Source organism: Aulostomus chinensis, chromosome 11, assembly GCF_037954235.1.
Source record: "Aulostomus chinensis isolate RoL2024-O1b breed Wild chromosome 11, RoL_Achi_v1.0, whole genome shotgun sequence".
Lineage (NCBI taxonomy): Eukaryota > Metazoa > Chordata > Actinopteri > Syngnathiformes > Aulostomidae > Aulostomus > Aulostomus chinensis.
Window position 1 is genome coordinate 13,467,996 of NC_141330.1, and position 23,241 is coordinate 13,491,236.

General features: G+C 41.5%; 3 protein-coding genes across 6 annotated transcripts in view; 1 reads left to right on the top strand and 2 right to left on the bottom strand.

The window, feature by feature from the left end:
• Positions 1-23,241, top strand: part of LOC147253477 (uncharacterized) — a 79,161-nt gene that overhangs the window by 32,227 nt on the left and 23,693 nt on the right. Inside the window, exon 2 of the mRNA XM_086217264.1 lies at positions 18,791-18,978. Within this exon, the coding sequence (XP_086073390.1) occupies positions 18,791-18,978 (188 nt within the window). The remainder of the gene's footprint in view (positions 1-18,790; positions 18,979-23,241) is intronic.
• Positions 645-6,344, bottom strand: macc1 (MET transcriptional regulator MACC1). 3 transcript variants are annotated; one of them, XM_086217259.1, is made up of 5 exons: positions 5,909-6,344; positions 4,406-4,521; positions 2,258-4,308; positions 1,973-2,161; positions 645-1,890 (listed from the first exon to the last, which is right to left on the bottom strand). In XM_086217259.1, the coding sequence occupies exons 2-5, from the start codon at positions 4,512-4,514 to the stop codon at positions 1,687-1,689; spliced, it is 2,553 nt and encodes an 850-aa protein (XP_086073385.1). In that variant the 5' UTR covers positions 4,515-4,521; positions 5,909-6,344; the 3' UTR covers positions 645-1,686. The 3 variants fall into 3 exon arrangements, with proteins under 3 accessions (XP_086073385.1, XP_086073386.1, XP_086073387.1); XM_086217260.1 differs by lacking the exon at positions 5,909-6,344 and adding an exon at positions 5,201-5,709; XM_086217261.1 differs by lacking the exon at positions 5,909-6,344 and adding an exon at positions 5,039-5,120.
• sp8b (sp8 transcription factor b) lies at positions 12,718-21,650 on the bottom strand. 2 transcript variants are annotated; one of them, XM_086217263.1, is made up of 3 exons: positions 21,593-21,650; positions 17,590-17,677; positions 12,718-14,962 (listed from the first exon to the last, which is right to left on the bottom strand). In XM_086217263.1, exon 3 carries the CDS (start codon positions 14,927-14,929, stop codon positions 13,625-13,627), a length of 1,305 nt encoding a protein of 434 aa, XP_086073389.1. In that variant the 5' UTR covers positions 14,930-14,962; positions 17,590-17,677; positions 21,593-21,650; the 3' UTR covers positions 12,718-13,624. The 2 variants fall into 2 exon arrangements, with proteins under 2 accessions (XP_086073389.1, XP_086073388.1); XM_086217262.1 differs by lacking the exons at positions 17,590-17,677; positions 21,593-21,650 and adding an exon at positions 15,377-15,397.

A 23,241-nucleotide genomic window follows, 5' to 3' on the forward strand; every position in this document is an offset into this window, starting at 1 on the left:
GCATCACACATTTTCACTCATTTCCCTCGTTGGTGGAATATTACTGCGTCATCTTTTTCCTTCACGAGTTACACGCAGCACTATATCAATATTTACCCCGTTAAGTACATTTTTTTTAAACTTATAGGATGCAGAATTTGTTCATTTCATATAATTTGTGGAGAATGCTTCAGTCTTCTTCTTATACATGACACTGTGGCCATGACGTTAACAGGTAAAGCATCAGGTTGTAAGTGACTTCAGCCAGGACCTCTACTTTATGAAATATAGCTGTAATTCCTTTTTAACATCTGTATATTACAAACTATAAAGTTGATTTCATTGATTTTAGTCCTTTATTTCATGGGAAATGATCCTCCATGTTTATCATCAGCCCTGTGAAAGGTCTTTTAAAAGCTGTTAAATGCCACTTTATACAATCACTCAGGAGATTGAATCAAGTTTCTCTGCTGCTCCTCCGACTCTGTTTCCTTCCCTCATTTACTTTGCCTGAGGTGCATTTAGTGAGTGAGCCAAGGTAAAGTCAGTTGAGAGTTCTCTGCTCTCGGTTCAGTAGAGAACCAACACACACACACACACACACACACACACACACACACACACACACACACACACACACACACACACACACACACACACACACACACACACACACACACACAGAATGCCCTCAACTGAAACTACAGCTTGAACAAACATACTGAGCAAACAAAGAAAAATCAATGGAAAACACATGAGGGAAGCCATCAGATTTAATTCTATACCAAAAAACAAAAAAAAAAAAAAAAGGCTACTTTGGATTATATTCTCTTTCTTTTAAAAACATTTGACATTAGCATTTTCTTATTATATAAGGTAAATATTTCATATAAGGTAAAAAGGTCAGGTAGTTCATTGAGTTTAAACAGACACATTAATGCAACACATCTCCGTTTCACGTTCAAATATCACGCAGCACACAAATATTTGAGGTTTCCATTTGGCGAAGTAAAACAGTCACATCAGAACAAAATGAATATGCAGTGATTAAAAGTCTGAGTCTACAATTAGCTACACTGTACATTTCTGAAATATCACATTACAGTACAAAAATATCAAATATTGATGACGGCAGTTATGTTAGAGGAATCTACAGTCTGTTTACTGGCATCAGAAAACTTTATGACACTTTGGTTTGGTGTTCAGCACAAAAATACGAGTGAAGGCACTGAAATTCACATTTGTCTTGACACAACACAAATTCTGCAACAAAAAACTGGCAGCTCCCTCACTGACACAGACATACTTGGTTACGTGATCAGTTAAGGTGATGTGAAGACAAACTAAACTATTAAAATATAGTTGCATACATAAGAAAGTGGTATATTAATAATGATGTCATTAATTGGTCAACTTTGCGGCGGATAAAAAAAAAAAACTCCTAAGTAATAGATGAAGTTATTAATACCTGAGATGTGTGTTGCTACTGGTTTGCATTTTCAGAAACTGAAAAGAATTCATCAAAATAACTTTTTACACAAATTAACTACACTTGATTTTTCTTCTTTCTAGGTGACATTGCCTCACACAGAATTCAAGTGAGGTTAATTAATTCAAATGTTTAACCAGATCACACAAAGAGCTAAGTAACATCGCCATTAAAATCCGTGTAACAAAACCCTCCGTTCTCTTTTCACCAAGTGCCATCTAGGTGTTTGGGTACGCCGAGGCTCGAAACACATCCAGACAGTTCACTGTCAAAAGGGCGCCGGTCAGTTGCCTCCACTGTCGGGTGGTTGGGTTTTTCATTTTGTCCAGAGCCAGGTGGAGATCCTGGATCATGTCCCTGTAGCTGTCTCCATAACGCAGGCTCCAGGAGAACAGGAAGTCGTAGGCAGGCTTCCACATTGACTGAAACAAAAGAGGAAATATTTAGAGGAAAAAAAAAAAAAGTGGCAAATAAATGTAACTTCATCATGTCGGCCGTGCTAACCTGAGAACTGACTTCTCCACTCTTTCCTCGGTGTGGTGCTTCATAGCCGGCTATCTGGGCACTGGTGAGTTTTCCCAGTCTCTCAGCCAGCTCCCTCCATCGGACCCCCAGCTCCACAGCAGTGGACAGGATGACGGTGTTCTGGATCAGCTGAGCCACGAGATTCACAGAGTCCATCTTTAACAGACCCTTGGATGACAAACACAGAGATAAGCTGCCAAAAAAATAGTAAAACACATGAAGACCGTCTATTTGACACAGAATTGTAAAAATGTCTCTACTTACAACCATGAGCTCGTGCAGGAACTTCCTCCCGCTCTTCTCAGCGTGGCAGTCTTCCTTCAGCTTTTCCAGCACACACGCCACCTTATCAGCGTCGCTTTCAGCACATCTCCTCGTGATGGAGTCCAGCGTAAGGTTGTAATACCCTAAGACGTCAGCAAAACCCCTCCAGTTGGTTACGTGCTCAGTGACCAGCGTCTGGATGGCGGAGTACATGTAGGTGAGCTTCTTGAAGGGCAGCGTCATGTTGTCCAGGAGCACATCTGTTGTGATCTGAATGCCGGTGAAGTCAATCACCTGATCTCTGGTTATGAGTTTGACATTTTTGCAGTGAACCAAGCCAGTCCTGCCTCTGAGAAATCCAATATACCACTCTTTTACCTTTGAATTCCCCACGGACCGAACACTCTCCCTGGATAGGAGGGCTACCGTGTCCCCCTTGAAGTATTCCAGTAGGTAGTCCACTCTTGGCTGACGGAGGACTGACTTTAGTGCAACTCCATACCATTTTATGCCCACAGGTCTGTCTGTAAATTTAGGGATGTCTGGAATGCTTTCCTCAGGAATAGGTAAGGTTTTTGCCATTTCGACCCGCCTCTCTATCTGCCTCGGCACTCGCTTTTCAGATCTGATGGGTGCTGCAGGAGGGGAAGAGACCTGGAATCGCGCAACAGTCTTCTGGTTTGATTCTGTCACCTGTAGATTTAATTTAAAAGGATTCATTTCTGCATTGCCAGTGAAAGAGAGAGCAACTGGTAAATGCAAAACCGTCCCTAGTTTGAGTTGACTTTGCCTCACTTGTTTCAGTTTGTCCTCCGTTTTGATTTTGAAGGTGGAGTCTGTGATGCTAACAGCCACTAGCAGGTCGTGCAGTTTGTCTGGTTTAAACTGATGTGTTCCCCAGAGCTGAAGCACGAGCGGAGGCAGCTGCTTGTTACCTCGACAGATATCTGAAAATGGAAGCTTTGGCGGGACGTTCTCATGGCCGCACACCACTATTACAACTTTAAAAGACGGATGAATATACCTGGGCCCATAAACAGCTACTGTGATTTGGCGGTCGAGGTAATCCCACACTGATGTAGCAGGGGACTGGATTGCAGAGGCTTCTGCAACTGCAATGGCATAAAAATGTGTCTTCAGGTCCTGGAGCTTGACCTGCATCATGTTCTTATGAATGTAACAGTCATTTATCTTGAGATACGGCCCTTCTCTTTTGTTTGATAGGAGTCCCGTCACCGTGGTCATGACCTGACTTAAAGGGTCGCTCTTCACCTCTCCAGAGAGTTTAATCTCCAGAGAGATGCACTCCTTAGTGTTGATGTTGCTGAGCACCACCTCCAGAAGCGGGCTCATGGTGGTGGTGTAGTTGTTGTTGAGTCCAGGAGGGGGCTCTAGCATGGCCTTAAGCGTAACTTCCTGCAGGTCACCAGGAGGAACGTGGCCTTGTGGGATATGGACACTGATTTCAGACTCTGGTAGCTGAACTAAGCCTCCAGTGTGGCCGATCTTGCTGATGACCTGAAAGTCTGTCGCCTGAGTCTGAGCCCATCCAGGACTCTGGCTCATCATGTTTAAGTCCAGGCATGAACGAGTTAACTGCCTGTGGCTCAACCAGGCGATCTTATAAGCCTCTCTGTCATTTTTTAACCACTCAAAATCTGGGTTCAGGACCGGCTGGGGTGGTGTGAAGCTGCTGACCCGTTTTGGCACCTTTCTCTCCATCGCATCCAGAATATCGGATGCGCTCCTCCATCTCCCAGATCTGTTACTGGCTTTGTGTTTGTTTTCCAAAAACTTCCCAACGTTTCCTTCGTCTGAGGACGAGCTGCTGGAGTCGTCGTTACGTGCGTCCACATGATTTTCAGTGTCTAGTTTTGTATTTAATTTGTTGGAAATGTTGTTTCCCGTTCTGCCGTGTACGATGTCATCTAAGAAAGGATTTGATCCGGACAGTTTGTTCCAGAAAGGATTTTTAGTCTTAGATGAATGTGAGACTTCTGGCTGTAAACGCAGCCACTCAGAGTTCTTTGTCATTTGTGGCACATTTCCACCTGCAGAAATAATGGACTTTTGTCATTGTCTGTATTACTAAATGTCCTCTTTTAATGTTTCCTGAGGAGGATTTTTATTTATTTATTTTTTTTTTACCGTTCAGGCTGTCACTGGTGGACTCATCCAGATCTATCAGCGTCCCCTCAGATTTGCTCCGCATGAGACTACCAGCACGATGGAAGGACCTTGCTCTTCCAGCAGCCATTTTTCATCTGAAAAAACAAAAACCTGATTAGAGTTTGGGATTATCCCTTAAACACAGAAATAAAATATCCCAGACACACTGATATAACTCAGTAAAGTGCAATTAATTATTTAGACAAACATTTGTGAAAAGTTCTTAAAGTCTTAAATATGTTGTTGTCCCCCCCCCCCCCCCCCCCAGCCCTCAATTTAGTCTGACAGACAGGAAGCAAAACCTGATGGCCTCATTTAAATCTTTGCTGCTGACGTTAATTGTTTGCATCCTAACAAGCAATCGTTCAGGCTTGCTGTTGTTGTTGTTGTTTACTTTGCTTCCTTTCTGGCTTAATTCAAAGATAAAAACGTGTGCAAAAGAGCTTTTCATGAATCAGCCTCAGTATCATGTAATTTCTTTAGTTAAAAAAAAAACCCAACACATACTTGGTTTTCAAATATAAATTTTAGTTTCCATATTGTAGATGAATGGAAAAAAACTAATATATATTCAAATGTAATTCATTTAATGAATATACAATAACTTCGTACTTAAATATGTCTCATTTCCTTTTCCTCAGATGTTGATTAGATTACTTTTCAAAAACACATTTTGGAGGTTGATTGAGGAAGTAATTTTTCAGTATTTTCTGAAATTTTACAACACAATTTATTTAACTAAAGATATTGTAAAAACAAGAAAACAGAGTCTACTTAGTTGCAGCCCAACGCTCCTTCTGTAAACGATTATATAGTTGATTTTTTTTTCTTCTTTTCTCCCGCCTGACAACATCAAACCCGGGCCCACAAAAACACATTCTCCGAGTTCTATTCTGTCACCGCCGTATTCAGCTCACGGAAGTTCAGGCTCCGTGCAGGCAAGACTTGAGTCTGTCACAGAAAACTGTTGCAATAAAGACTGAACTCTTCCAGGCTGTCACTTCGCCTGCGTAAAAGGACACTACCCATTCATGACTTGTCACAGTGAGTCAGTCATTAATAATGTGGTTTCTTACACCAGTGCACAAAAACAGGTTGGTCTTGTCTAACTTATGAGACAGAACTCGGTTCACTCGGCGCCTCGTGTTATGATCCAAGTGCGCAGATAGTAACAGCGTCTATTCTGGTCCAACACTGCATGGGAAGCTCGCTTTGACCGTCTTCCCTGTAACATCGCACACTTCTGTCAAACCATGAATCAAATCCTGACACAAACTTCAGCAGCACCGGCAGAAACTCCTACCCCCCCCCCCCCCACCACCACCAAAAAAAAAAAGCTGGCATCCATAATGACAGGTAACGTTATCAGCCTCAACAGGTGTGCGGTAACGCCGTAATAACATGTTAATGGCGCATATTCACATCGTCCACTTCCTGAAGTTACAATATAGATGAAACACAAAGACAACAGCTGAATCTCACCGTCGTCATGAGAGGTTTGTGGTCTGCCTAGAGCGCGTTGACAGCGACTGAAGCCAATCCACTATCATTCTCACTTAGGGCGGATTTATGACGTAGAGCTGCTCCGCACTCACGGCATTTTGGGACTGGAAGTTTGAAATAATTCAGCGAACCTCAGCGGGAGGCGTGGCCTCACCCGGTAAGTTACTACAACGCCCACAATGCAACGCCGTGTTTACGCACGAGACTTACAACACCTGAAACTGTGAGCGATAGGCTTACCGGAGTTTCGACAGTTTGATAGATAAGCGTGCTAAAAAAAAAATAATAGCGAGAGAGAGAGAAACAAGTTCATGTAACCGAAAAAGTTTCAACTCGGCTAATTAACCGTTCAAACGAGCACGAGAAAAAAAAAAGAGCACCAGACAAGTTTGTCATTAATTAAACACGAGTAAAGTTCAAATGTATCTCCCCAAGCATACCAATCGATGTATTAGTGTACTTGTATATGTAGTACTACTGAAATTGCCCACTTCATAACAATAAAAACCAAGGGTCAGCTTGTAGTTAGGCTGCTTCAGTTCTTTGTGAACTAACATTGTTTCAACGGGCAATGAAAAGGTGGTTTTATTTTCAAACTTATCATTAAAAATGACGTATTGGCTACTGAATAATGAGAAGAAGGCACGATGGAAATAGTCCCAACACAATATTACAATATGAAACTCATAAACTTCTTGTTTCCTTAAGACAAGAATACTTCATCATAATTTCCTGAATCATATCTCAGTCAAAAGATTGAGGTCTGTATAATTTAAGGTGCCTACAAGTTACCTCAGTTCTGACTTTTAAGTATAAGTATAAACCAGAACACTGGTAATAATTTTAAGAATGACATCAGTAAGTACATAAGTTTATTAAACATACGTGTACTTTTTGAAACTTTTACAAAAGATGCTTGTCAACACACCACAGTAAATATAAACCTAGGTTTCGTAAAGGTCTAGATGACATTTCAAGGCCTAGTAACACAGCAGCAGTCATTTGTTTCAGGCTGCTGGTCTTCATGGGAATGTCAAATGGCTTTTATTGATTTTGCTCTGTCATTATCAGTGCGGTTTTGAGTGAGCTTAGATGAAAGCCGCATCAACAGAGAGGTTACCAGGAGTTAATCTCATCAAGGACAGAAATCATGTTATCGGACTCAGCAGGCTAAACACATTTACTGTGATGGGTGTCTGAAAGGCTCAATAATTTAGGCCCTTTCATCATTAATAGAATTTTTATTTTTTATTTTTTTTAAAAGAAAGAACCATGCTTGCAGTTGATGTGAAACACTACATTTGCACGCCAGAGTGTTTTCAAACGCCTGAGCAGCGGAAACAAACTCCGTGTCACCAAAATGTTACTTCAGAGCTGCTGCAGACTTTGCCTCGAAAGCCAGGTCATGTTGAAAGAATGCAGCTAAGTGCTCTTGAGTAGATTACCAGTAGTGACTTTCATCCAGCAAATATGGTCTTTGGCAGCAGTCCCACTGTTTTGCAAACAGGCACTGTTTCATTTCTTTAATATGACACCAAAATGGACACCAAAATGGACTAAATGCATATCATACACACCGATAAAAACATTGTAATAAGAATTATTCTGTCAGCACCAGGTCTAATTTGCATCAAATACACACTGTTGATCTGTGTGCACATTCTGCTCTCTTGTGGCTGTTTGGAGAAATTCAGCTGGCAACATGCAACAGTTCCCGGTTTTCTTCCACATTTCAGCAGATCCCGTAGAAAGTAGTCAACCCAAAAATGAGCTGATGTTGCTGATTCCTTCGTAAATTCACATAAATGTTGCTATTTACTTCGACTTGAGTAACCGCTGCTCACATCTTCAGTGCCAGATTCATCCTTTTGACTCGTATCAACGATGTAACTGACGTTTACAAGTCAATTCTACTTGGTAGCCATTGCGCCCCTGAGGGGAACAAATCCATCCTGTCAATTGCAGCTGTGCATTTCTTCGTGTCAACACGACAACACGATCCCTTTCTGTTCAAAAGTTCACCATACAGTGACTGTGTAAACCACTTTATTATTGCCTTTATATCCTAATGTTGTCTTGTCAGTTGAAGTCAGTCTTGTTTCTTTTTGTGAACATCTTCATCCCTACTGGATGGTAAGATATATCCTCATCAAGCTTTTTTTTCTTCTTTTTTTTTTACATTTAGATCGTATGATATCTTGGAATATTTTAGGACTGGATGATATTTATGAGAAAATATCTTTTCATGTACAGTAATTGCAAATTGGAGGGGACTGGGGGTGAGAGAGCCTGTCTTTCTTGTAATGGTCACTTGGTGGGGCTATTTCTCTACCATTCACTTTGTCAGAGTCATCAGTGCCTCCAGTGAGAGGTGAGCTGGTTGACATGTCCAGTGTTCTCGGGCTGTTGGACTCTAGGAGTAGCAGGCTGTCAGGGCCCTCAAACTGTTTAAAAGAAAAGTCTAGAGAGCCTGAACTTTTTTCGAAGCCTCTCGAATCCCTTTAACTGCTAAATCCAGTCTTGTTTTTTTCAGTAGCTTCCATGTCATGTGGTGTCGCGACTCCAAATCAGAGCCAGACACTAGGATGAGATGGAAAGTAAAGGACGGACCTTTCTTTTACCATTTAAAAGTCCCCCCCCAAAAAAATGTAATGTGAAAAACACTTTGTCCATCATATTGACAAAAGATTTTTTTCTTTTCAGTAGGTTCCGTTTCTAGTTACCCAAGAACTCTAAAGCAGCTCCAGAAATTAGTACTGGATTGGAATTATAGGAAATACTTCCTTTTTTGGAAATGTATTCCCTGCCATATTTTATATGGATGTTTTAGTGGAACGTGTATTTTGCAAAATTCCTAATTTTTCAACAGCTTGCATGTCATGGGAATTGAAATCATCAGGAGATGATCGAATCCGGTGACAAGTCGAACTTTTCTGAAACTTAGCTGACCCTCTATATTTGATACCACAAATGTGTTCGACACATGTATTTTTCATTTAATGCACAATTCACCATTTTTATGTTCGCTATTTAACGGCTTCTTATATTTTATATTAATATTTCGGTGTAAAAGGAATTATCCATATGCGGCCACATTGATCTTTTTTTTCAATTTCTTTCATGTCGTGTGATCAAATCAGCACAAGATGTCGGAACTGTAGGGGAAGTAGAGGGCAAGCCTCTTTTTTTTTGGAATTTTATCACATTTTATATTGTATATGAATATTTACTTTAGCAAGCATAGGAGAGTGTATGAGAGATGCCGTTTCACATCAACCTTTTAGGAAATAATCATCTGAAAACATTTTATGGAGGCATTTTTACCTCGGACGAAGCCGCAGTGACCTTCACCCCTGCTGAAAGTGGCCCAAGCGAGATCTGCCTGTGTTTGGGTCCCAAGAAGATCAATTGTGCTTGCGTCCAAAAAACATATAGAAGTGCAGGACTAAAAAAGATCCACCACAGAAAGGAAGAGAATAGATCCTGAGCTCCGCCCCAAAAAAACAACCCTTTATTCTGTTACACAGCGACGCTTCAATACCCAAACAATATAAGCTTGTATTTTTTTGGAGCTCACCGGTAAATGGACCTATTTTCTTGGTTTCTGTGCCAGATTTATTTCAGTCCCATCCCTGGTTGTATCTGCCTACTTTGGATCTTCAGGAATCACACAGCTAAGAAACATTCACTTATGTTTATAGATATTTAAATGAACGACAAAGCGAAATATTTATGGCGCTTAAGAACGCTGAAAAGCTGTGGCAGCATGGAGCTTTCTGATAGACAGTCGTTGCAGTTGCTTCTGCTCTGACTCAGCATGCTGTGTTGCAGTATTGCCGTTCACTTATTATTTGCGGTGGTGGGAACGTTTCAGTCAATCCTGTAGAACCCATCAGAGGTTAGCTTAGCTTGCTTCATATTCATCGATGATTATAAGTGTGGAAAACTCTCGGTATTCCACTCAGTTAGACAGGTGAAACGCCACCTGTGACATGGACGAATCTAATTTACTGAAAGCATTGTATAAGGGCTCCCTGACAGTTTTTCAGCAATTACTGCTGATTATTTTGACTAACCTCTGAACCTTGTCAAATTACCTTCCCCCAGAGACCGGTTGGCCTGATGGCAATGACAATGTGGTTGGTGGTTTTAACCAGTAAATTGGCCACAGATGAATCATGGATGAGAGGTGTTGACACTGATTCACTGATGGAAACTTGATATGAATCATCGTACCTCAGCCTCAGTCTAAACCCTGATTCTGCCTAGATGAAGGCCTAATGAAGTCATGATTTCCCAAAGATGATGTTGTTATTTCTCTTCCCTGATTTCAAAGTGGATCAGGCTTGATGGGTTTGGCCGCTGTGTTTTGAGCTGTTAATGTGGCCGTCGTCCATGATTGGCAGCCCTCTCATCCTGGCACGGTGCTTCCTCTGGAGAGCTGGCGGTGCTGCTGAGAAGGTGTTTGCTGTATGACAACATGAAGACCGCAACCACTCAGCTTCACTTTATGGTCACTAAATACTTCACGTATCAGAGAATGCAGGAGTGTTGTTTTTAGTGTAAAGGAACAACTCCTCAAAGGCGTTTGGCCAGGTTGAGTCAGCTTGTGCTAATATATCTGCTGACTGATCCAGATTCCATCGCCCTCACAGCTTCCTCAGACACAAAACATAAATTACAGTATAAAAGAAATGACATCAAACATTATTCAAAATAGAAAGTTGTAAACTGAATTAGTTTTTTTAATCTGGCTTTCTGTGAATATATTCCTCCACTTGATCCCCCCCCCCCCCCATAACTTTACTTCACTAAAAGAAAATTTTGACTTTATCTTGAACCATAAAGTTGGAATAAAGTGTAAAAAAAAACGTGCGAATGAGAATCGAACGACAGACTAAGCTGCTAAGGGGTTTCAGGGGAAGACGAAGGAACCAGCAATAATTTCAGATTAGTGCTAAAACAACAAAATATGGAAGAACTATATTTTCAGAGCATGAATAAAGGAGTTGGGGAAAAGTGGATTTGAATTTATGACAATTAGATATCAGAGTGAGGAGGGGTTTTTTTTTATCCAAAAGATTTGTAGCCCACCTCATGGAGAGTGAGATGTTGAGAGACTTATTCGGAAGATTTGCAAATTAAAAGTTTTGAATCTCTGAAATGTCTTAGAAAGTATAACGATGAGTGACAAAGCAGGAGATGTGTGAGTCCTGATTAGCTCCAAATGTCCAGACTGTCCTTCAGCCCTGAAAGACGATCACTCAAACCTGACACGTCGTCTTTGTTCTGCTCAAAATTCAAATGTAATTTGTGAGGGCCATGTTGATGAAAATGTGAAGTTTCTGCTTCAGATTAGTTTGAGGCAAACCCCTTTAGTGATCTGATTTCTTAAAATTAAAATTGTCCAAAACCAAACCATCAAAATCCAAAATTGAGGAGCTGTATCAGCTTGTCTACTTATTTTCCTGTTAGATGGAGGAATCGACACTAGATGGCGCTACAGTGCTGGATTTAAGAACGAGCCTTTTTAACAGAAGTTCGCAGGGTGCTGGTTCTAGTTCACCCACATCTGAGTGAGCCCAGCACGCAGATACAGCTTTTCCAACGTGTGGGTAACCGTGGACGTGAAATTAGACATTTTTATAATGTACTTATCAAACGACGGAGTGAATCCATTAGGCGTCAGCTCCATCTCTCACCGTGGAAGAGTGAGTACGTGCATTTGCGTTCAAACCCAGAAACGTTTCTAAAAGTTCAATAAAAACTAGGGTTGTTTGGTTTATCAGTTCCAAAAGACATGCAAAAAAAAAGAGAAAACGCCTAAATTATGACGTCATGTCCAACAATATCCCTCGTTGGCTGAGACAATAATTTGAGCGCAGGTTTAAACCAAAATCCAACACCAAACACTGGGAATTGTATCAACAAATGATTTCGTCTAAACTTCAGTCAATGAACCCAAGTTAAAGAAGACTCACGTTCACTTCCGCTTCTGTTAAAAGCATTAAATATTATACACATTGCTGTCAATAATATGCGATTTTTGTTCTTTTAACCTCTTAAGCTACTTATCACAATAAGAGCACAATTTAAATCTGATAAATCTTGCGAGTGTTCTGGGGGAACATCCGCTGAACACAAGAAAAGGATTTGGTTAACTGGGCATAAATTCAGTCTCTCGTGTAAATAAACGAGAATATCAGCGGGTACTTTCAGAATGATTGTAGGTTACGTCACATGTTCCGTATGATTATTAAATATAGATTTATCGGCGGTTTAACAGCATCATGCAGTCTGACGAGCGCTGCTACGGCCTCAGGAGTTTCTCCTTCATAAAAATAACCTAAAAGACTTTTTGAATTCAGCCTGAATTTTCATTATTAAAACACATTTGTATTTTCCTTTTTACGCAGGCATTTTTTTAATGTCTTTTTTTTTGCAATTAAGTTATTGTAAGTTTTTTTTTTCTGGTTGAGGGCCCGATGCTGCTGCGTATTTCATCGTGTAATTATTTAGAAAATAAAATAAAATAATCCAAGACACTCAAATAATTTCAAATACTCTCTAGCGAGGTTACTTCGACTCAACAATCAAACAAACTGAGTCGATCGACTGATTCTGAATTCATACTGACTTTATTGAGTGGCTCACATAAAAAGCCATTCTCGGAGGAGAGAGAGAGAGAGTGAGAGACAGAGAGAGAGAGAGAGAGAGAGAGAAAAAAAATTTCATTGTAAAATTAAAATCACTTTACAACATGCTTACTTAAATTAAACGAGTGGGTAAACAGTAAATTATTTCGAAACCTTACAAACAAATTCAAAGTGCGCCTAATGATAGACCCCTAAAATACAAGAAAAACTGGTGGTTAAATAGAACTCCCCACAATACATTTCATATCATGTCAAAGAAAAATCCAAGTACATTTCCGTATATTTTCAAATATTTACTAGAGTCCATATACAACTAGAAATACCTATACAAAATCGTCTCCTGGACAAATACATTACTCACCTTTACATCGGGTTTCTTCTAACCTACAGATCTCATTATTTACAACACATCTTTTTTTTTTATTTATTTTTGTCATTTGCAGCGAGGTGAACTATAAGTCACCTCTTTCCAAACTTGGCTTGACGCACTATACCGTAGGCGTGTGGAATGAAGAGCAATACGTAATAGAAACCGGGAACTGTTCCTCTATGGTCACACGCTTGTAAGGATCAGACAGGTAAAACAAAACCATCTCCAAATCTTACCAGAACTCTACCGAGCTTCCACCCGCGGGGACCACCCATTTCTCTCGCTCGATAATAAAGTGCCCAGAGTTTGCTTGTGATCCAAATATATGACAGCAACACATTTGGCAGACTCTCGTTTTTTTGTCTTCCTTTTTCTTTCACTGCTGTGTTTTCTATCATTTGGAAATGAAAGGATTCCGGTTCCAGTGTTGCCACAAGAACGTGATGACACTTTCACACCGGAGATGTTTATCAGTGAGAGGTTTTGCTCTGGTGGATCAGTTATGGAAATAAAAAGTCTCAAACAACGTAAAGAAACGCACAGGCCTTATTTTTTTTCTCATGGTGGCGACACTCAAGGTGAATTATTAACGCATACACCGGAGTATATGTCCACGTTCATGTCCTTACCGAACAATTCCGTCCCAACACTTGTGGTGGTGGAGCGGAGTTAGAGGCCGTTCATGCCTACTCCCTGAGTGGACTCAGGTGGGTGCAACAGGTCGGGGGAATGGCACGGAGGGCTTCCCGGTGCGCTGTGCTCGCTGTCGGTATCACTCCCCCTCTTCCCTCCGCTGCCACCGGAGCCAGAGCCGGCGGATCCACCGGCGCTGTGAGTTTTTACATGTTTACTCAGGTGATCGCTTCGCATAAATCTCTTATTGCACACCGGACAGGCGAATCGTTTCTCCCCGGTGTGTGTGCGTAAATGTCGCTGGAGCTCGTCGGAACGCGTGAATCTTTTCCCACAAAAGAGCCAGTTACACACAAACGGCCTCTCGCCGGTGTGCCACCGCAAATGCGCCTTTAGGTGCGACGTTTTCCCATACACCTTCCCACAACCGGGGATGTGACAGCTGTGGAGACCTTTTCTACGAAGGCTGGCGCCCGCCGGTCCCAGTCTCTCCGCCTCCTGACAGTTTGGACAGTCGCATGTGGCTCTGCCCGAGTACCGCCGCGCAGATGACCTCGGGGACCCCGCTAACGACGTTGGAGGACCCCCGGAGAGCATAGTCCCCCCTGCCCCAGTTAACGGAGAGGGGCTTGTGTCCGGATAAGAGGATAACACTGGCTTGAACCCGTCCATCAGGTGCTGGCCGGTGGTCAACAGGTGTGGAGAGGGACTTGTACTGAAAGCAGAGTGACTTAAACTGGAGTAATCAGAATTATATCCGCCCAGAGGAGAGTGTAAGGACGTCTGGAGTCCACCGGAATGTAAGGACGTCTGTAGTGCTGCTCCGTTAGGATTCTGAACGTCAATCCATCCCGCTCCAACATCCCACCAAGCAGAGGCTCCGGTGGTTCCTACCTCTCCCGTGGGGATGCCGGGATGAGACGATTTGAACCAGGACTCGTAGGGATGCGCCACGCTCATCCTGGGGTAGATGCCCTGTAAACTGTCCACAGAGGTGTGCACCTTGGAGATGAAAACAGGCTGGTGGCTGGACTCTTGAGAGCTGTTCGAAACAGACGCCTGGAAAACTGAATAGTCGTTTCCAAAATGGGAACTTGACGAGGTACCAGACGTGAGGGAAAAAGCACTGGATCCAGAAGAGCTGTTGGTGCCGAAAGAGTCCGAGATGCCAGATCCGTTTCGGGACACCCCGAAACCGGACAGGCCGGATCCCAGGCTGCAGCTGCTGGCCGCAGCTCGTTTCCACGGGTGGAAGCCCTTCCCAAATGATGAAGAATTATCCGAAATAGTGGACGGTGAAGGGCTCGGACTCCCTATTTTGTTGCATGTTGCAGCTAACATGGCTAAAGGAGTCGATCCTAACCTCGGCTCCTCCTGGAGGGACAAGAACAACTGTAAGTGACCTGTGATTTGAACAGATTCGTTCCAGACATTTAAAAAAAAAAAAAAAACAGGGTTTCAACGTAAATAAACCCCCCACCAAAACTTAGTTGTTGAAATCAGTACAACAGATTATTATCACTTCCTACCTGGACAAACAAAAAGTAGGGGGAAAAAAAACACGCCGGATAAGAGTGCGCAAAACACAAGTAAACGTGCGTATTTTTACGCACAAGCACCAACTTCTACCTCGTCTAAAGAGCTTCAGCTTTCTCTCACCAGCCGCTTGCTGAAAATATATCCAAAGCTTTGCTGCTATTTTGCGAGCGATGTAAGTTTAATCCCCCATCCACCGACCGGACAATGACAAGAACTAATTAAACCAGTAAGAAAGTCCTTTAGACTCACCCCTAGAAGTGAAGTTGCCATCACACAAAAACACTGCCCTCCTCAGAGGATCTTTTTATATTTATGAATCAGAGCACTGTTTTTTTAGAGGTGTGCAATACAATGATGTGTTCCGCCCATTCTTCCACAATTGTAGGCTCCTCTCTGGCTTTGAAGTGCCGCTGTGACACGGGCGACCAATCAGCGGCTCCGTCCTGCCGCACTGCCACATAGTACCGTGAGGTCATCAATAGAGCGCCTCAGACAGCTCCCCGCCCCCGTACCCCCCCACCCATCCACCCCCACCGCCCCCTCCATAATAAAAGACAGCGGAAGGAAGGTAAAGTTAAATGAGAGTGAATAAGGGAGGAGGAATTAGGGGGCCACTTATTGAAATTTTACAGAACATCACATTCCATAAATTAGAAATAGGCCTAAGGGGATGACGACCTGTGCCTGGGTGTAGTGGGAGGTTGGTAAACTCCACAGCACCGAAGAGCAAAGACAGCCACTCTGATACTGTCAATAAAATTATACTCCCTTTAAAACCCCCTTTTTTCCAATTTTCATCTCACTTTATGATGCTCTTTATTATGCTGGAAATAATCTCCGCTTGAATAGTTTTATGTCAACTATTTCGCATCAATATAAATGTGTTTGAACTAGTTTAACTCCTCTACAATCTGTGCAGAAAGGTGTATTTTTTTTTTAGAAGTATGGTTTAAAAGTTTCCAGGTATCTTGAAAGATTCTCTCTCTCTCTCTCTCTCCCCCACTCTCCTCATTTTCTTCTTTTTCTTTCTTTTTTGAAGAGCTGTGGCATAAATCACCCCTCAGGATTTTGCGTGTCTTAAGTTAATATCCACAAACTATTACGCGCGATAAAAAGGCCGCATTGTTCTGCTATATTGCAACTTTCACATTAGTGTAATTGTGTTCAATTATCTTGACAGTTTTGATTAAGTCTCCTAGGCCCCAAGTGGAGCACACAGGAGGATTATTCACTTCCTGCGCCATATTAGAGGAAAAACACAAGATGAAGGAGGTCGATGGGCCCCCCCCCCCTTCTCCTTCTTTTTGGCCTTGAAATGACAAAATTCAAAAAATGCAAAATTCTCAGGGTTATTGGCAATATAGATAATGTTTGTGGCGCAGGTTAAGTGAGTTATTTATTAAATTAAGTGACTGCACTCTGAGTCAGACTGAAAATAAAATGACATGCTGCTTATATTGAATAGGTTCATCACTTTAACCACTGACATTTAGTTAAATCTATAAGTGAAGCTCTCGTTACATAATAAGAAGTTGGAGGCAAAGCATGTGTGTGAACCCTGGGACTCTGGCAGCTATTAGCATGCAGTGTGCACTGGAAGCATAAATTTCATTTGAATTTCAAATTTAATAACGCAGGAGGTTTTTAATCATCCGCAGTTTTATTTGTTTGATATTAACATGCTTATTGACCGGGTCTGTTGACCAGCTTGGTCATTACAGGACAGGGAAAAGTTAATTAAAACGACCAGGGATTATTCATCACATCATCTGCCTTACCCATGTCGCTTCCTTTATTACACAGCGTGATAGATGGACTATCTGATTAATTCCTGTGTTTCTAGGATTGGACTACAGTTTTTTTTGGGATTAATTTACATTGCTTTACCTTCAGGTGTAAAAAAAAAAAAAAAAAAAAGGAAAAAGGAAAAGAAAATATGAAGGTGTGGAAAAAAATAAAAGATTATTTTCTAATTCCACGCAGTTGAAAAAACTAAGAATGCATTAACACTGTGTATACGGCAATTTTAATTTTTTGCATCTTAATCATGAATCTATTTGTGTAGTCAAGCTGCTTATAATTACATACATCTTTAACTCTATCTAAATATATATGTATATATGTATATATATGTGTGTATGTATGTATATATAAATATATATATATATATATATATATATATATATATATATATATATATATATTCATGTGTATGCACCTGTTCCACACCTTTAAAATAATTGCAGGAAAACTAAATAAATTACATGAAATCAAGGGTAAATCTCACATCACATTCACACACACCTTGCAGATAATAATCTATCGATCCGTTTTGCTTCGTTTTCATTATTTCGACTCCATAATCCCACATGAAAATAATAACATTTTCCAGCATGACGCAATGATGTCTGATGCAAATAAAATGTGACAAAGTAAGTAAGACGAGTATAAAACCTACATACCGTGCTGCTCCGCTCCGCAGTGCATTGATTGACCCTCCACGTTTGCTCTCAGCAGAGTAAAACACATCATCTCTCGCTGCCGGTGTGACTGTGGACGGTGCCAGATAAATGTTACACTGGATAGTCAGTCAGGTATAACTTGGAGGGGGGAAAAAAAAATCAGACGACCCCCCTTTTCCGTACACAAATATCTAACAGCACTTTATTTTATTATTCAGTATAAAATAATCAATAGTGCAAGTGAATTTCACCTCTTCCTTTAAATGGGGTGGTTGCTTTTTTCATTATATTATGCGCCATCGTGATTTCGCGCATTTGGAGAGCAAGATGTGGACTGGTGCTGCGGGAGACATGATGGCCTCTGGTGACAAATTACCAAGCGATCATAGCAACAAGAGCAGAGGTCAGCTGACAGGACACGTCTTTCTGCTGAAGCAACGTAGGATATTTAATCCAGGTAAATAGTTTAATTTATTCTTAAGGCACCACTTCTTCCCTAAAAGTCTTTTGTTGCCTGTTGCAGCCATTCAGAGGGTCGCCCCTAGTTCATATGGTGTGCACAGGTTGTTCTTATCGCACGGCTGTAACTGTAAGCCGCATTGAACAGATGTCCCCATTGAAGGCTTTCTTCTCCTACACACATGGGCTATATTACCATCATGAAATCAAACTCAAAACCTGTCCCTTTAGCCACCATAATGACCGAGTTATTCTGGGCCGCTGAGCACGAACAAAGTGGGTTCAATATTGCGTGCTGCAGAATCACTCCGCCTAGAAAAGCGGGAGAAAGGAGTCAGAACTATACTTTAATGTGAAGATTTACTAGGCGACTCGCTCATCTGAAGTCGTTGCTATGAAAGATATTTCTGGGGAAGGTAATCACTTGTGGTTTCACACAGCAATTAGACGACCGCTGTGGCTCCGGCAGAATAGTCATAATTACTCTATTTTTCTGCACAGTTATTTCTAAATAGAAATATATAGGGTACTTTATCTAGACACTGGTATTAACTTATAACAATTAAATAGATGATGCATTTGTAAATTCGATAGATAGATAGATAGATAGATAGATAGATAGATAGATAGATAGATAGATAGATAGATGAATAGATAGAATATGCAACTGTATTCATCAAAGTACTCAGAGCAGAAAGTAAGAGACCAAGGTCTGTTGGTTGTTGTTTTCTCTATTCACCAGGAGGTTGGAAAGAGCAGATGTCCGTCTGCACGGTGAGCTGCCAAGTGGGTCCGGAGCAGGGCAGCCACAGACACAAGGGCCCAAATGGTGTGACAAAAGATGTGCAGGAAGCCCCTCTCCGCCTGGGTGAGCCGCAGAGAGGGTCTCCTTCTCTGCCAGCCTGCAGGGACACTCACAACACGAGCCAGGTTGGTGGCAGCAAAGCCATGTGTTACCAGCTGGAAGGCTGTAGTGGTACACTAATATTCACACAAACATAAATACGCATCATGTATATGCAGGAATGTAAAAATACAAGCGGTATTATCCTCCAGCAGCATCAGCGCACATAGATCTGCCTTACAGATGCACTCATTAATGCTTCCAAACAACACCATAGAGGCAGCTAGTCAGCTTTTTTCAGGGTCACTTTTAGCTTTCAAATGAGCTCCTGACTAAGATGCAAAAAAGTGATGGAATGAATATAAATGATGTAGCTATCTATGTATTCATCTATCTACAGTATCAGCTATCATTTTCATCCTGAGGGTCATGAAAAGTGTCTGAAGAGGCCCTGAAAGTGCTCCAAGCACAGGTGTGCAGCATGGCCCGTACTGAAGAGATGCACTGAACCATAAACAATGATATAAATGTCTGGCAAATAAAATGGCTAGTTAACAATCTTTTGACTGCTCTAACCTCTGAGCTTTTGTCGGGTATCGATCAGCCAGCTGTTCCTGGCTTTGTCTGGCAGGCCGGGAGCTTCTGGTTTCTGCTGGGATGAAGGGAGGGAGCTGCCAAAAAAACTTTACCTCCCTCCTTTTAAGTTAGGACCCTCTGAAGAAAATAATCAAACCAAGGAGCAGCTCTTCCCTTTATACATTCAGATAAATGCCTCTTTAAGCCTTTTCACCTAAAAGTTGCTTTTTTTTGTATATTTCACAATACTTCGTCCCTCGCTGCTGATTTGCATAAATTCTCTCTACAGTAAGATAATTGTATGCTAGATAACGAACATCCTCAGAGGTGCGGTGGGTGCCAGGTGATGGGTCTTTTTACACAACTGTATCAAGACGAGGCGCTAACGATCCTCCTGACGCTGTCACTCAAATCAGGCCTGACGCCAGGTGCCAGGACGAGACTTCAGCTTGTACATGTCAGTGCTGCCTTCCTGCATCTCATTTTATTATTCTGAAAGATTCCTCATCGATTGTCGGAACACATTTTGTGGAATGATTTACTCGGATGTATTTCTCTTGTTTTGTTGGAGTTGATAGATTCAACATGCTTTTTTTTTCAAATATAATAAATAGAAATAAGAGTTACTAGTACGTAGCTTGACCGCTACATCTGCAGGCCACGAGGTCTTCTTATTGACTTTCAGTGAGCCCAACATTGCACTTTGTCAGTGTGAGCAGCAGTCTAAGAGACAGGCGGGCGAGGCAGTCATACAAAGTGAAGTACTTAGGATTAGCCTTGGCTCTTCAAGTTTCAGTAATTATCCTCCTGGAGGCATTCTTTCTGTGTTGGATAATAATGGAAGTCCGGGTGTACGCCTGTCACCTCTCAAGTGTGGGTGGAGGAAGCCAACGAGAGGCGCAAGACAGAGAAATGTTTGCTTTTCTCTTATGTCATCAGAGGAGCACACAGGCAAACCTGTTTTGTTCACTGAGCTGCGCTGAAGCCCGAGCTAAAACACAGATTTCTCTCAGGCAGCACACCAACTTGGAATCTTCTGGATGTGATAATGAAACATGTTCCCCAAAGGTGATAATGTGTCTTGAGATCATAATTACCAAGTGTCATGCACGTGTTTTGCGATAAACAAATCTGTTAAAAAAATGCTGTTGTTGAGAGCGATTGTCATCTGATTGGCGTTGATTACATTTGCAAGCTACGTGTAAATCCTCCATTTCCAATCTCCTCCCTTGACAGAAAAGGAGGAGTACCCGTTTTCCTAAGCCGTGTGAGTAGCTTCTGTTTATCTTTCACATTATCTGTAAAGTTTCATTCAAGTGCATGGTGGAATAACAGAAAGGTCTTTCTATTCCAGCAGAGAAAACACAATGTTTTAATTAAGAGTCAGTCCGATTTCCCAGAGGGGAAATTGTCTTCTTCCATTAACTTAGTTTATCATATAATAAAGAGGTTGCCTTGTCCTTCCCTACCCAGACAATTGGTTTTAATCAGCCAGCAGGCCTTTCATGGCTGATAATTTATGCTAAATTGACAAGGGTGGAGGATGTCACAGAAAATCATTATGACAGGGCTCACGTCATTGCCTGTCACCATCTTGTTTTAGCCTGTCCATTAAGCTCATGGACAACAACAAAATCTAGAAACGGCAAATAAAGGTGATGGAGAAATTCCCCCATGAGACTGCTCACCTCAAATTCTGGGGAGGTAGATTGAATTTAACTCGGAATATATTTCACGCTGCCCCAAAAGTTTTGGTAGCTTCATGGTTGCAATCCTGGCAGTGAGGTTGTATTGATATGTTCATTATCTGCACAGGTTAAAGGGATGACGCAGATGTGAAGTTACAGGCAAATTTAAAGGCCGCATCCACGCCCGTAGCCTTTTGTGTACAAAAGTATTCATAACGAACACACATTGTCTGACATTGTTCCGAAAAAAAAAACACATTAAGACCCTTCAAATTCCACCTGTTTAACCATCTTCTATTTTCCCTTGAGTTTAAACCAGGATTAGCTTTCCAATTATTTGTGATGACACAAATCCTTCCACAAGCTCCATCTCTTCAGAATCAAAATTTCACCAAACACAGAAAAAATGTACACGTTCGCCCGTAAAACATCTTACCATCGTCAGACTCTTGCCGTGTAGCATCAGAGAATGGGAATGGGAACAACAAACATTTAAAAAACAAAACAAACGTTGCAACAAAAAAATGTTCACGCTTGCTTAAGGTTGATTTTGATTTTAAAAGTTCAAAACAGAGGACTGAAAGCCTTAAATCAAAAAACCTCAACGTAGCGAAGCCCTGAGTCACGTTACTGACCATCACCGTCTTTGAGGAACTTCTCAAACTTCATGTGAGGACGGTACACAACTCGTTCAGTCGCAGTTGTTGTTTTAGAACAGTCACAGCTTGTAGCCTTGAAATCGAAGGTCCTTTCTCGAAACCGCCCTCCATCGTTCGCTCACGTGGACTTCTTCTTCTGTTCACAGCCATGTGTCATCTTTTATCGCAAATTTCTGGCGTAATGCACATTTCCATCTTTTTTTGTTGTTGTTGTTGCAACGTACCCACAGTTCCTTTAAAAAAAATTCTTGAGCTCAACAAGTGAAGCTCATTCAAACTGAAAAGGCATCAACAGGTTATTGTCATGTAAATGCAACATTATAATGTAAAAGTGAGCTTCTGAAACGACATATTAATGTGTGTGTCAAAGCAACACCGCAAACCCCAACAAGAGATTATTCCGGTGATTGCAGAGTGGAGGCCCAAGTGTCTGTTTTGACTTTGGCTTTTGAGTGCAGACTGTGTAAGTGTGAAAGTACAAATTGTGATTTGAAGTATAAGGAGGGGGGGGGGGGATGGGGGGTGAGAAAGAGAGAGAGAGAGGGAGAGATCCAGGATGAGCATGAGGAAATGCTGGGACACACTTCTCGCCTTGCAATTTAATCACTGTATACCCAGGGAAGTATTGACAGTTGTCCTGTGGAAGCTATTAAAGTTGCTGTCCAAGGTTAAATGAAATTGCAGTTTATCAAGGCAGCATTGAGAAAATAAGGGAATCTGTTCATGGCTGTTGATTAATGTGGAGCGTGATCAACACAAGGGGTTCATTAAGCTATACATCACGGGGGTAATTTAACATGTCATCACGCCTGCTGTCGCTCTCCTTCACACGTTTGCTGCATTGTGTACGTTCTGTGTATAAGTGCGAGTGTTTATGAAATCAAGCAGCTCACAGTCTGAGGTGTGGTTGTACCTCTGTACCACTCCGATTGTGAACTATAAATGAAAAAGAAATACGTCTTTTAATTAGGGATGTCACACCAAACCGTAAGAAAAGGGTACTGTTTGAATTCAAATTCCACATGTATAGGTACAACAGTTTCTTGGTTCTTAGACTGTTTACTCGCTTTATTTTCAAATAAAACGAATTGAAACCCACATTTCATGTCTCCTTTTTCCTTACAGTGCAGCGGGTGACTAATTCTTTTAAAAAAAATTTTTATACCATTTTGCAATACTAGAAATGCTGAAATATTATGTCGATGGTGGTAAATTGTTAGACGTGTGATAATATCGTGTACTTTACAGCAACAAACCAAAATCAAGCAGCAACCGTGATACGAACCGAAGCTTGGATTTTGGGAACTGTTTCACCTCCAATTTTAATTCATTTTCCAGAATTCAGTCTTGAAAGGGAACTCTTTAAGAATCTTTCCAGAACAAAATGTGATTTAAAAACTCAAGTCAGGCTTTATTAGAGGCCTGG

Coding starts and splice junctions, on each gene's coding strand:
- macc1 (XM_086217259.1), bottom strand. CDS start 4,514: ATGGCTGCTGGAAGAGCAAGGTCCTTCCATCGTGCTGGTAGTCTCATG. Junction 4,309..4,405: donor CACCAGTGACAGCCTGAACG/GTAAAAAAAAAA, acceptor TTATTTCTGCAG/GTGGAAATGTGCCACAAATG. Junction 1,891..1,972: donor GTGGAGAAGTCAGTTCTCAG/GTTAGCACGGCC, acceptor CTTTTGTTTCAG/TCAATGTGGAAGCCTGCCTA.
- sp8b (XM_086217262.1), bottom strand. CDS start 15,397: ATGGCAACTTCACTTCTAGGG. Junction 14,963..15,376: donor TGGCAACTTCACTTCTAGGG/GTGAGTCTAAAG, acceptor TTGTCCCTCCAG/GAGGAGCCGAGGTTAGGATC.